The 13,453-nt window shown below is 51.8% G+C and overlaps 1 protein-coding gene across 1 annotated transcript in view; it reads right to left on the reverse strand.

The window, feature by feature from the left end:
• The window catches only part of LOC120920799 (cytosolic phospholipase A2 zeta-like), a 94,096-nt gene extending 86,277 nt beyond the window's left edge, over positions 1-7,819 (reverse strand). Inside the window, exon 1 of the mRNA XM_040333111.1 lies at positions 7,661-7,819. Within this exon, the coding sequence (XP_040189045.1) occupies positions 7,661-7,777 (117 nt within the window). The 5' untranslated portion in view covers positions 7,778-7,819. The remainder of the gene's footprint in view (positions 1-7,660) is intronic.
• Positions 7,820-13,453: the final 5,634 nt, after the last annotated feature.

The raw sequence follows: 13,453 nt of genomic DNA on the forward strand, positions 1-13,453 counted from the left end.
GGGAGGGCCAGTCCACCCCCCGAGAGGGGAAGATAAAGAGTATGTCTAGCAACCCGAGGAGGGCTACCAGCCCAGACGAACGCCATCACTATACTGTCGAGCCGTCGAAAAAAGGACTTTGGGATAGTAACAGGGGTCTGACGAAAAAAATAAAGCAATTTGGGGAGTATTACCATCTTAATGAGGTTCCCTCGACCCACCGGTGAGAGGGGAAGGTTACGCCATGTCGCACACCGTTTGGTCAGTTGGTCCAGTATTGGGAGAACATTCTTGTCTAGGTAAGACCCCGACTCGAGTCCCACCCTCACCCCCAGATAGGTGAATTCATCCACCCACCGGAGAGGAGTGTGGGAGTCCGCCCGGGACAGTGACTGGTGGAGCGGGAGCAGGACCGATTTGTCCCAATTGATACACACGCCCGAAAACCGGCCGAACACCTCAAAATGTGACAACGTTTTCTGTAGGGAGGCGGAAGCGTCCGCCAGGTACAACAGGGCGTCGTCAGCATAGAGGGACAGTTTCTCCTCCAGGTTACCCACCCTGATCCCCCGAACCTCCGGGTCGCGCCGAATGTGCGCGGCCAGAGGCTCCAAGGCCAAGGCAAACAGCGCCGGTGATAACGGACACCCCTGTCTGGTCCCCCGCTCCAGGGGGAAGGAGGCAGACAGGGACCCGTTGGTACGAATACGTGCCCTAGGGTGAGCATACAACATTTGTATCCAGGACATGAAGCGGGGACCGAACCCGAAGCGGGTCAAAACTGCCCAGAGGTAGCCCCACTCGACCGAGTCGAAGGCCTTCTCGGCGTCGAGCGAGGCCACCACCCCGGGGTCGCCAGGGCCAGCCAGTGCCAGGTGAGTATGCAATCGACGAAGGTTAATATCAGTACCGCGGCCTGGCATGAAGCCCGTCTGGTCAGGGTGGACCAGGGCTGTAATTACAGTGTTAAGCCTGTTGGCCAGGATTTTCGCAAAAATTTTTGCATCGACGTTGAGGAGGGATATCGGGCGATACGAAGAACACAGGGTTGGATCCTTCCCAGGCTTGGGGATGACCACAATTATTGCCTCGCTCATCGAGTCCGGGAGAGCTCCCGACTCCGATGCACCAGCAAAAAGCGACCTTAGTCTGGGGGCCAAATCTTCCTCGTAGAGTTTGTAGAATTCGACCGGGAAACCGTCCGGTCCCGGGGTCTTTCCCCCCTGCATCATTTTCAAAGCTGCCTGAACCTCCTCTATTTTAATCGGGGCGTCTAGTTTGCGCACGGAAGAGGGAGTGAGAACCGGGATGTCCACCTCCTCCAGGTATCTCAACAGGTCGGCCACATCATAAGCCACTCTGGAGCTATATAATTGTTGGTAGTAATCCGTGAAGCATTTATTGATCTCCTGTGGAGTCGAGTGGAGGTCCCCCTCCCCGTCCCTAATCTGGCCTATAGCAGACGCGCCCGAGTGTTCCTTAGACAGCCAGGCCAGAAGCTTCCCCGTCCGTTCTCCCTGCTCGAAAATGCGCTGGGACTGATGAAGAAGCTTCTTCTGCGTCAAGGCCGTTCGCAGAAGGACAGCTTGTTGCGTCAGGGACTGGAGATGGGAGTAGTGGTTAGAGTCACGGGTACTAACATAAAGGGCCTCCTGTCTAGCTGCCTCCCCTTCAACTTTTGTGAGCTCTGCCCTACGCTCCCTCCTCACTCCTGAAATAATGGACTGGTAGTGGCCCCGGGAGGAGGCCTTGAAGGCATCCCAAACCGTGGTCTCCGCAGCCGTACCCGGATTATCCGCCCAATAAGACCGTAGGGAGTCCTTAAACTTGGGATCCACCTCCGGGTCTGAGACCCAAAATCTGGAGAGCCTCCACAGGGTGCTGTTTGGTTCAGTCGTCAAGGTCAGTGAAAGGAGTAAAGGGGCATGGTCCGAGATCCCCCGGGGAAGAATAGTAATGTCCCTCACCTTAGGTAAAACCGACGCTCCCACGTATGCCAAGTCAATACGTGAAAAGGATCTATGGGTGGCCGAGTGACAGGTGAAGGCCCGAGTCAACGGGTATCTCCACCGCCAGACGTCCGTGAGGTTGTATGTTTCCGCCCATTCCGCCAGTCCCTGGCGAGTAGTACCCGACTGGGTGAACCTGTCCATACCAGTGTCCGGGACCAGGTTGAAGTCACCCATCAGGACCACATTGTCACAGGGGAATTGCGCCAATTTGGCCGCAAGAACCCCCAGGACCCCCAAGGAGGCAGGAGGGGGGAGATACAGCCCCACCAGAACCCACGGGAGGTTGTGAATCAGCGCATGCACCAGCACAAACCTGCCCTCCGGGTCTAGGACCAGATCAAGAAGCTTGAAAGGGAGTGACTTGAGGACGAGAACACTGACCCCTCTAGCATAATTGGAGTACGTGGAATGGTAGTGATGACCCACCCATGGTTTCTTAAGGCTGAGGGTCTTGCTACCCACCAAATGCGTCTCCTGCAACACACAAACATGAGGTGCATGTTTCTTAATGAATTGAAATACCAGGGATCTCTTGATGGGCGAGTTTAAGCCCCGTGTGTTCCAGGAGAGGACTTCAAGGGTTGCCATGGTGACCTGGCGGGGAAGTCAAATGAGGATAAGGCATAGGTATGAACCCCGGACCGTTCCCCCAGGCCACATTGCTGCCGGAGGAAGGGCTCCAACCCACCACCAATGCACATGAATTAACGAAAGCTATTAGTACTGTCATAAAACACATCACATTAAAACATAACCGGGGGCCAACAGGGCTCCCCAACCCCCCCCCCACCCCGCCACCCCCCCAAACGCGGAGGAGGGCTTGTATCCCATAACAAACCCCAGCCCTCAGGCCGGACATGAGGGCAGTGAACAAGCGGCTACCCGCTCCTGTTAATGTAAAACAGTCAAGGAACCTGAGAATCCATCTTAGGATAAGAATGTGTGGATCACCCGGAGCCCCGGGGGCGCAGTTCTTAGGGAGAAAAACAAAAAGGCAAAAAATGGGGGAGAAAAAACAACCTGGAAAAAAAAAAGAAGAACGGGGAGAGAACACCTAGGGTCACAGCAGGGTGACTAGGCCTTGTTGCGGTGAATCAACTCCTGAAGGAGTGAGGGGGGGGCACCCCCACAGTTAAAGTCAGCTGGGGGAGTGGGTAGAGGGGGGACGTGGGGGAGGGGTGGGGGTTCACCCTCGGCAGCATAGTCAGTGGTGGGGGAGACGGAGGGGGGGGCGATCAATGAACGGATCAGGAAAGCAGGGGGGCAGCCCTTCCAATCCCCCCAATCATCAATAGGGCAGGTTGTGTGTCACAGGTTGTGAATGCTGCGGATCTGCACGGTCTCTGACCCCAGAGGATGAGGCGATGAGTCCCACGGCTGCCATATGAGAGATAGTGGCCCCCAATCATTTTCAGGCAAAGGCAATAAACCCCCAACCCCTCTTGGGGAGCCCCCCCAGTAGCTTACTCACAGTCAGGCGACAAAAGAATTGAAGGGTAAAAGTCCAGGTCTTCATCTCGGGAGGGATTCAGCCCAGGCCGCGGCGTCTCTCGGGGAAGTGAAAAACTGCACCCTTTCGCCGTCTTGAACCCGAAGCCTGGCGGGGAAAAGCATGCTATACTTAACCCCTCGATCTCTTAGCATGGCGCGGACGTGGTCAAAGGATTTGCGCTGGCGTTGTGTCTCCACGGAGTAGTCCGGGAAGATCAGAAGTCTGGCGTTCTGGAATTTCAGATCTCCCTGCAGACGAGCCGCCCGGAGAACAGTGTCACGGTCCCGATAGTGAAGGAGTTTAAATATAAAAGTGCGCGGCGGCGAACCTACAGGGCCCCTGGTCGCGGGAATGCGGTGGGCCCTCTCAATGGAGAAGTAGGGGGAGAACCGGGCTCCAGGGAGGATGGTTGGAAGGATCTGCTCCATGAATGACGCCGGAATCCGTGCCCTCTGCACCCTCGGGGAGCCCCAGGACCCGCAGATTGTTGCGGCGGTTCCTGTTCTCGGCGTCCTCCGCCCTGTGCTCAAGGATCTTCACTCTTGACTTCAGGGCCTGGATGTCGGAGTGGTGGTCTCTTTGAATGTCCTCCAGGTCAGAGACCCGCCTCTCAGCCTCCGACACGCGGTCCCGGAATGCATCTAGATCGCGGCGTATCAGCGCGGTTTCCGCCTGCACATGATCGATCTTCACCGTGAGGGTGGATTGGCATGTGGAGATCGCCGCCATGAGGGCCTCAAATGCCTCCGATCCAGCTTGGATCGCGCCGTCCCGCGGGGAGTCCGCGCGATCCGCCATGCGGTTGGTTGGTGCGGGCGGCTTAGGCCCAGTGTTCGGTGGAGTGCCCGCAACGGTGGTTTTACGGCGAGTCTGACTCCCCTTGTTGTTCCGGCGCATTCCCCAGGAGGCAGGGCAAGAAAGGGTGAGGAAATAGCCCGAGTTCCACACAGGATCAAGGTAGGAAGGAATCTCAGAGCGGGAGCTCGACAGTTACACGTCCGCTCCCGTCGCCATCTTGGACACGCCCCCGCCACGCATTTTTTTTTTAGCTATGATTAAGCACTAGACCTCTGTGCGAAACGCGTCAGCTATTTATATCCCACTGCTTGCTGTGCTTTGTAGTGCTTTTATCCTTTTGCACAAATAAAGGCTACCTTTTCAAGGTTATTTTTTGGTGTGCGGCTGTCCATCTACTTTTCTCCTAATTTTTGTCCCGCCACGCATGCTGGTGATTCCCCCCCCCCCCCAAAAAAAATATTGAGCACCAGCCGTCACTGCTCTGACCATCTCTTGTGGCATGCCTGTGGGCTCGTACCATTTCCTGTTTCAATCTCTAATGCCTTGTACACACGATCGGATTTCTGATGAAAAAAGTCAGACGGAATTTTTTCATCTGACTTTTTTCCGTCTGAGTTTAGAAATAGAACATGTTTTCATTTTTTTCCGATCGGAAATTCCGGTCGTCTGTGTGGAACTCTGGAGAAAAAAACACGCATGCTCAGAATCAAGTCGACGCATGCTCGGAAGCATTGAATTAAATATTTCTCGGCTCGTCGTAGTGTTTTACGTCACCGCGTTTTGGATGGTCGGAATTTGGTCTGACAGTATGTATGCAAGACAGCCATCGGATTTTATCCTACCGGAAATTCCGATCGTGTGTACAGGGCATTAATTGTATCGCTTTCTGTAGTACATCATAAAATAAATGTTATATGCAGCCCTTTACACTGCTCTGCACTTGAGACCCTGAATAACAACAAGTTGACCACCACCGATTCCAAGGATGCCAGATATCTCATCTCTTATATATGGAATATATTTGTACATTGCAGTCTATAGGAAAATACTTCGATTAACTGCTTGCCAACCAGCCGCCGCAGTTATACGGCAGCAGGTCGGCTCCCCTGCGCGAGAGCCCATAGCTATACGTTGGCTCTCGCGCAGGCCACTAGGGGCGCGCGCCCCCCGCTCGCCTCTGACTCCCGTGCCCGGCGGGCGCGATCGCCGCCGGGCACACGCGATCGCTCGTTACAGAGCGAGGACCGGGAGCTGTGTATGTAAACACACAGCTCCCAGTCCTGTCACGGAGAGAAATGCCTGATCTTCTGTTCATACAATGTATGAACAGAAGATCAGTGATTTCCCCATGTCAGTCCACCCCCCCTACAGTTAGAAAACACCCAGGGACATACTTAACCCCTTCCCCGCCCCCTAGTGTTAATCCCTTCCCTGCCAGTGGCATTTTTATAGTAATCAATGCATTTTTATAGCACTGATCGCTCTAAAAATACCAATGGTCCCAAAAATGTGTAAAAAGTGTCCGCCATAATGTCGTAGTACCGATAAAAAAAAAAAAAAAAAAAAAAAAAACGCTGACCGCCACCATTACTGGTAAAAAAAAAAAATAATATTAATAAAAATGCCATAAAACTACCCCCTATTTTGTAAACACTATGGGCTAGATTCAGAAAGAATTTACGTCGGCGTATCTATTGATACGCCGCGTAAATTCAAAGCTGCGCCGGCGTATCTTCTTTCTGTATTCAGAAAGCAAGATACGCCAAAATTAGGCTAAGATCCGACTGGCGTAAGTCTCTTACGTCGTCGTATCTTAGTTGCATATTTACGCTGGCCGCTAGGTGGCGCTTCCGTCGATTTATGCGAGGAATATGCCAATTAGGTAGATACGCCGATTCAGAAACGTAAGTCCGCCCGGCGCATTTTTTTACGTCGTTTACGTCTTTTTCCGGCGTAAAGTTACCCCTGCTATATGAGGCGTATCCTATGTTAAGTATGGACGTCGGGCCAGCGTCGAATTTTCAGTCGATTACATCATTTGCGTAGGTCGTTCGCGAATAGGGCTGTACGTAAGTTACGTTCACGTCTAAAGCATTGACGATTTGCGGCGGAATTTCGAGCATGCGCACTGGGATTCTTTCACGGACGGCGCATGCCCACATCATCCACATTTGAACTAGGCGGGCTTACGCTGTACCACATACGCTACTCCGCCGTAACTTAGGGCGCAAGTTCTTTATGAATACGGAACTTGCGCCCTAAGTTACGGCGGCGTAACGTATCTGAGATACGTTACGCCCGCAGAAAATTACGCCGGGCTATCTGAATCTAGCCCTATAACTTTTGCGCAAACCAATCAATAAACGTTTATTGCGATTCAGGGAAGGACACTGGAAAGGTTATTATTGTGTAGTGACAGCATTCTATGCTTTTTTTTACAAAAAATATGTAGAAGAATACGTATCGGCCTAAACTGAGGAAAAATAATTATTATATTTATGATATTTATTATGGCAAAAAGTAAAAAATATTCATTTTTTTTCAAAATTGTCGCTTTATTTTTGTTCATAGCGCAAAAAAATAAAAACCGCAGAGGTGATCAAATACCACCAAAATAAAGCTCTATTTGGGGGAAAAAAACTAGGCGGGCTTACGCCGTACCACATACGCTACTCCGCCGTAACTTAGTGCGCAAGTTCTTTATGAATACGGAACTTGCGCCCTAAGTTACGGCGGCGTAACGTATCTGAGATACGTTACGTCCGCAGAAAATTACGCCGGGCTATCTGAATCTAGCCCTATAACTTTTGCGCAAACCAATCAATAAATGTTTATTGCGATTCAGGGAAGGACACTGGAAAGGTTATTATTGTGTAGTGACAGCATTCTATGTTTTTTTTACGAAAAATATGTAGAAGAATACGTATCGGCCTAAACTGAGGAAAAATAATTATTATATTTATGATATTTATTATGGCAAAAAGTAAAAAATATTCATTTTTTTTCAAAATTGTCGCTTTATTTTTGTTTATAGCGCAAAAAAATAAAAACCGCAGAGGTGATCAAATACCACCAAAATAAAGCTCTATTTGTGGGAAAAAAAGGACGCCAATTTTGTTTGGGATCCTCGTCGCACGACCACGCAATTGTCAGTTAAAGCGACGCAGTGCCGAATCGCAAAAAGTGCTCTGGTCTTTGACCAGCAATATGGTCCGGGGGGTAAGAGGTTAATGAGAACCTAGCAGAGCCATGAGCAGGGAATGGTAATATTCCATAGATCTATGGATCTCCATAGAATGCTGTCACTACACAAGAATAACCTTTCCAGTCAGTGTCCTTCCCTGATTAGTATGAATGGTGTTCTCTCCTCGGCACTCACCCTCCATCTTTTTGGCCTCGGGCCAAGCCTGTCCTTTTTCTCTTTCTTCCACCAGAATACAGCAGCCAGCGCCGGCAGGGAACAGCCAGGTAAGCAGCCGACAGCCGCTCGGAACATGCTTCCTTCTAGTGGGCTGTGCACTGAGTGTATGTCTCCTGTGCGGGAGGGGCGGGGAATGGGAGGAGCTTGGACATGACTGACACCTCCATGTACAGGTAAAGGAATGGAGCAGATGCCTGACAGGGGCGTTTCCCTGCTCATTTGCTGTACAAAGTGTACACGATTTAACTCTTTTGACGTCAGCTTCTCTCTATTACTCTATGGTTGGGCTGTTTTTATCATTGTGTTGTTTCTCAATAAAAACTACATAGTCACTTGCTCATGCTAAACCCATAAAACTTGTTGTTAAAGCGGTGAGACAGCAAAGTTATGAAGAAACAGCTGTAACGTTCTTTAAATAGAGCAGTGGCAGCCCTCCAGCTGTTGTGGAACTACAAGTCCCATCATGCCTCTGCCTGTGGGAGTCGCGTTTGCAACTGTCAGCCTTGCAATGCCTTATGGGACTTGTAGTTCTGTAACAGCTGGAGGGTCGCCAGTTTGCGCACGTTTTCATACTTTATTGGATCGCACACGATATAAATTTGGACCACATCAGTCGTGTTTTCAGCTAAAATACAAATACATTTTAAAGTGATTTTAACATACTGTATACTATACAAAAATGTGACCTTCAGCTTAAAGGGGAGTTCCAGCCATTTGTATGTTTATTAAAAGTCAGCAGCAACAAAAAGTGTAGCTGCTGGCTTTTAATAAACAGGCACTTACCTGCTCCAGCGCTCCAGCGACGCGCCGGCGGGGCTCCGCTCCTCTCCCCCCCTCCCCGGCCGGCGTCTTAATTTTCAGTGTGGGCACCCGGCCGTGACAGCTTTCGGCTTCACGGCCGGGCACCCACTGCGCATGCGCGAGCGGCACTGCGCATGCGCGAGCGGCGCGGCCCGGCGCCGCGCCGTGTAATTGGCCAGGAGATCGCCTAGGACCTGTGACGTGTCCTAGGCGATCGCCTACAGCAGCCACTTCCTGAAGGCGATTAAGCTTAGTCGCCTACAGGAAGGAGGAAGTGGGACAGGAAGTCCCACTCGTGCTGAAGCCCCCACTCCCCCCCCAAAAAAATTACATGCCAAATGTGGCATGTAAGGGGGAGAGGAGTGGGTTAAGAGGAAGTTCCAAATTTGGGTGGAACTCCTCTTTAATGCGTACATAAACCCTTACAATAAACACCTTGGGGCAGATCCACGAATCAGTTACGCTGGCGTATCTATTGATACGCCGCGTAACTTCTATTTCTCTCCGGCGTATCTTTGTTTTGTATCCACAAAACAAGATACGCCTGAAGCTGGGCTAGATCCGACTGGCGTACATCTTAGTACGCCGTCGGATCTAAGGTGCATATTTACGCTGGCCGCTAGGTGGCGCTTCCGTCGAATTCCGCGTCGAGTATGCAAATTAGCTAGATACGCCAATCCACAAACGTACGTCCGGCCGGCGCTTTTTTTTACGTTGTTTCTGTAAGGCTTTTTCTGGCGTATAGTTACCCCTGCTATATGAGGCGTACTCAATGTTAAGTATGGCCGTCGTTCCCGCGTCGAATTTTGATTTTTTAAAGTTGTTTGCGTAAGTCGTTCGCGAATAGGGCTTTGCGTAGAATGACGTTCACGTCATAAGCATTGGCTTGTTGCAGGTTAATTTCGAGCATGCGCACTGGTATACCCCCACGGACGGTGCATGCGCCGTTAAAAAAAAACTTAATTTACGTCGGGTCAAGACGTATTAACATAAAACATCACATTCCATTTGAATTGCGCGCCCTTACGCCGCCAAAGTTACACTACGCCGCCGTAACTTACGGCGCAAATTCTTTCAGGATAAGGAAAATACGTTGTAAGTTACGGCGGCGTAGTGTATCAGAGATACGCTACGCCGGACGCAACAATGCGCCACGCTACGTGGATCTGCCCCCTTTTATTTAGTCCCTTTTGGTTGGTTAAATGTATTAACCACTTACTACGGACAGGCAGGCCATATGTCGCTGCCTGCTTCTGGGTTTTGGGCATGCGTGCCCCTCCCCGCCAGACCAGCACCTGCTGTTATAGGCTCCCGCTGTGTACAATCAGCAGATCCCAGCCAACTATTCGCAGCTTGGACCTGCTGATTAGCTGTGTCCAATCACAGCCCACAGCTCCTTGTTGACAATCAACACAGAGCTCTGTACAGGTACATAGAGAACAATCTCTGTCTCTCAATCCCTGCACAGTAGCACGCTTTACACACATATAGTTAGGCACACATTTAACATACTATCCAAAAATGTTCCCTACAGCTTAAAGAGTACATAAGCCCTTACAATAAACATCTTGATGGCCTTAGATTGCCCTAGATTTTAACCCCTTCCCAGCCAGTGTCATTATTACAGTGACAGTGTATAGTATCACTGATCATTGTATTCGTGTCAGTGGCAGTTAGGCCCCTTTCACACTTGTGGGACTGCAAAGTCACATGACAAGTCGTACCCCATCATTTCCAATGAGTACCCTTCATATCTGCAACTTCAAGTTGCGGCAACTTCAGCCTGGGTTCACACATGGGCGTCCGCTGAACTTTTTTCAGGGGGGGGCATCATTTTAAGGTCATCCATGCTCCGTCCATTTTTAACAATGCCATGAAGGGGAGGGGCTTAGTCATAACAAAGCGCAGGCATGCAAAGGTTTGAGAAACCTGATGCAACTATCTAGCAACTTTGAATAACAATATTATAAAAAACAGAGTCCCCCCCCAAGGAAATGACAACCCCCAGGATCAGTGCCAGTTTCTGCAATAACAATCCCCAGCTTTGCTGTCAGTTTCCGCAATAAAAAATCGCCAGCATTGGTGTCAGTAGCAACAATAATAACCCCCCACATCGGTGCAGATTTCTAGAATAAAAACTTCAGCATCTGTACCAGTGTACATAATAATGACCCTCAGCAGTTTCCGTACTAAAAACTCTCAGCATTTGGTGTCATTTTCTGCAATAATTGCCCCCAGCATAGATGGGAGGAAATCAGGTTAGACACTTCCTAATGGCTCAGTCCCTAGGATAAGTAATGGATAATGGCCAACAGGCCCTCTTACCAGACCTGGTGAAACCGCAACAGTGATCCTTCTGGCTGGACGTTCACTCACTCTGGGTTGCCTGGGGTGACTCTAGTCAGTAGTGTAGCATGCCTGTACCCTGGCAGTGGCTTGGTATTTCTCCCTCTCTGGTCGTGCGGGTACAGCGTGGCTCCCTCTCTGGTCGTGCGGGTACAGCGTGGCTCCCTCTCTGGTCGTGCGGGTACAGCGTGGCTCCCTCTCTGGTCGTGCGGGTACAGCGTGGCTCCCTCTCTGGTCGTGCGGGTACAGCGTGGCTCCCTCTCTGGTCGTGCGGGTACAGCGGGGCTCCCTCTCTGGTCGTGCGGGTACAGCGGGGCTCCCTCTCTGGTGGTGCGGGTACAGCGGGGCTCCCTCTCTGGTGGTGCGGGTATAGCGGGGCTCCCTCTCTGGTGGTGCGGGTACAGTGGAGGTTCCCTCTCTGGTGGTGCGGGTACAGCGTGGCTCCATCTCTGGTCGTGCAGGTACAGCAGGGCTCTCTCTCTGGTAGTGCGGGTACAGCGTGACTCCCTCTCTGGTGGTGCGGGTACAGTGTGGCTCTCTGGTTGGTGCAGGTACAGCGTGGCTCTCCGGTTGGTGCGGGTACAGCGTGGCTCTCTGGTTGGTGCGGGTACAGCGTGGCTCTCTGGTTGGTGCGGGTACGGTGTGGCTCTCTGGTTGGTGTGGGTACAGCGTAGCTCTCTGGTTGGTGTGGGTACAGCGTGGCTCTCTCTGTCCTCCGCCAGCATGAGCACAGAATTTTATTTTCTCTTCTTGTAACCCCTCCAGCAGAGTGCTTGCATGCTGGGGGCTGTAGCATGGTGTCTGTGGACACGCTGGGGCCGCCATTCTTAAGGGACTACATTTCCCATGATGCCCCCAGTCCCCAGAGTCTTCTAATTGGCCCTCTGCTGTGGCCAATCATGGGGAGGAAAACAGCGGGCAGGAAGCAAGGTGGCGGCGCGGCAAATTCAATTAGAGCCGCACTCGCTCTCTCTCTCCTAGCTTCAGCTGACAGAAAAGGGGATGGGGGCGATCGGGGGAGATATACAGACATAGCCCGCAGCTCTCCGCTCCATTTACCAGAGAAATCAGCAGCGGCGCTGTGACAGGGAGAGGAGAGCCGCGGGCTGTGTCTGTATATCTCCCCCGATCGCCCCCATCCCCCTTTCTGTCAGCTGAAGCTAGGAGAGAGAGAGCGGCTCTAATTGAATTCGCTGCGCCGCCGCCTTGCTTCCTGCCCGCTGTTTTCCTCCCTGAGAATCACAGCACTGATTTCTAGGGGGGGGGGGCAAACGCCCTCCCTTGCCCTATGGAGCGGATGCCCATGGGTTCACACTATAGTGATCACAGACATCGCATGTGATTCGCACCCGCATTGCTGTGACAATCACATGCAATGTCTGTGCAATGCAAGTTCAGCCATACAGTTTGTATGACTGAACTTGCATTGGATTCGCACAAAAAAGGTGCAGGGACCTTTTTTTTTCTGCACTGGAATCGAATCACATGGGTGTTCACACCAATGCGATCGAATTCCTGTCCGAATTCACAGTTCGCACTGCGATCTGTGAACCGATCTGGGGGTGTCATTAACATTGTTTTGACACCCGCAGCGGTTCGCAGAGGGGAGTGTGAACTGCCTGCAAGGGAGATGTGATGTGGGAACCGGTACTGGAATCGTGCTGGTTCCTGCATCGCTATAGTGTGAACCCAGGCTCAAAGTAGTCCCTGCCAGGCCCGGAGTAGCCATAGGGCATAACGGGCATATGCCCGCGGGCTGCGTGTCACATCTCCCCCCAGTGCTGCGAGACAGAGCCGCACTCGAGTGACAGTGACACCCGTCGGCACATCAGGGGGCCGGGACCCGCAACGATCCCCTTCTCTCTGGCACGGTGGCCGCGGCTCTGATGATTGGATCAGTCTCGGCTGTCTCACACAGCCGAGCAGAGTGAAGCCGCCTCCCCCTCCTCCTTTATGTCTACACAGGGAGAGGGGACCCGACATGCAGTTGTAGGGGTGGTCTGAAATGTATGGAGGGTCTGAATTGTAGGGGGGTCTGAAATGTGGGGGGGGTCTGTAATGTAGGGGGGGTTCTGTATTGTAGGGGGGTTTGAAATGTAGGGGGGTTCTGTATTGTAGGGGGGTCTGTATTGTAGGGGGTCTGTATTGTAGGGGGGGTCTGTAATGTAGGGGGGTTCTGTATTGTAGGGGGGTCTGTAATGTAGAGAGGGGTCTGTAATGTAGGGGGGGGTCTGTACTGTAGGGAGGGGGTCTGTATTGAAGAGGGGGTCTGTAATGTAGGGGGGGTCTGTATTGTAGAGGGGGTCTGTAATGTAGGGGGGTCTGTACTGTGGGGAGGGGGTCTGTACAGTAGGGAGGGGGTCTGTACTGTAGGGAGGTCCGTGTAACATGCAGGGGGTCCAGAACTGTTAGGGGGGGTGTCTGTGTAACAAACTGCGGGGGGCTGTGTAATGTAAAGGAGTCCAGAGGTGCAGGGTGCTGTGTAATGTAAAAGGGTCGTCCAGAGGTGCAAGGTGCTGTGTAATGTAAAGGGTTCCAGAGGTGCAGGGTGCTGTGTAATGTAAAGGGGTCCAGAGGTGCAGGGTGCTGTGTAATGTAAAGGGG

The sequence above is a fragment of the Rana temporaria genome, chromosome 13 (assembly GCF_905171775.1).
Source record: "Rana temporaria chromosome 13, aRanTem1.1, whole genome shotgun sequence".
NCBI classification, from domain to species: Eukaryota; Metazoa; Chordata; class Amphibia; order Anura; family Ranidae; genus Rana; species Rana temporaria.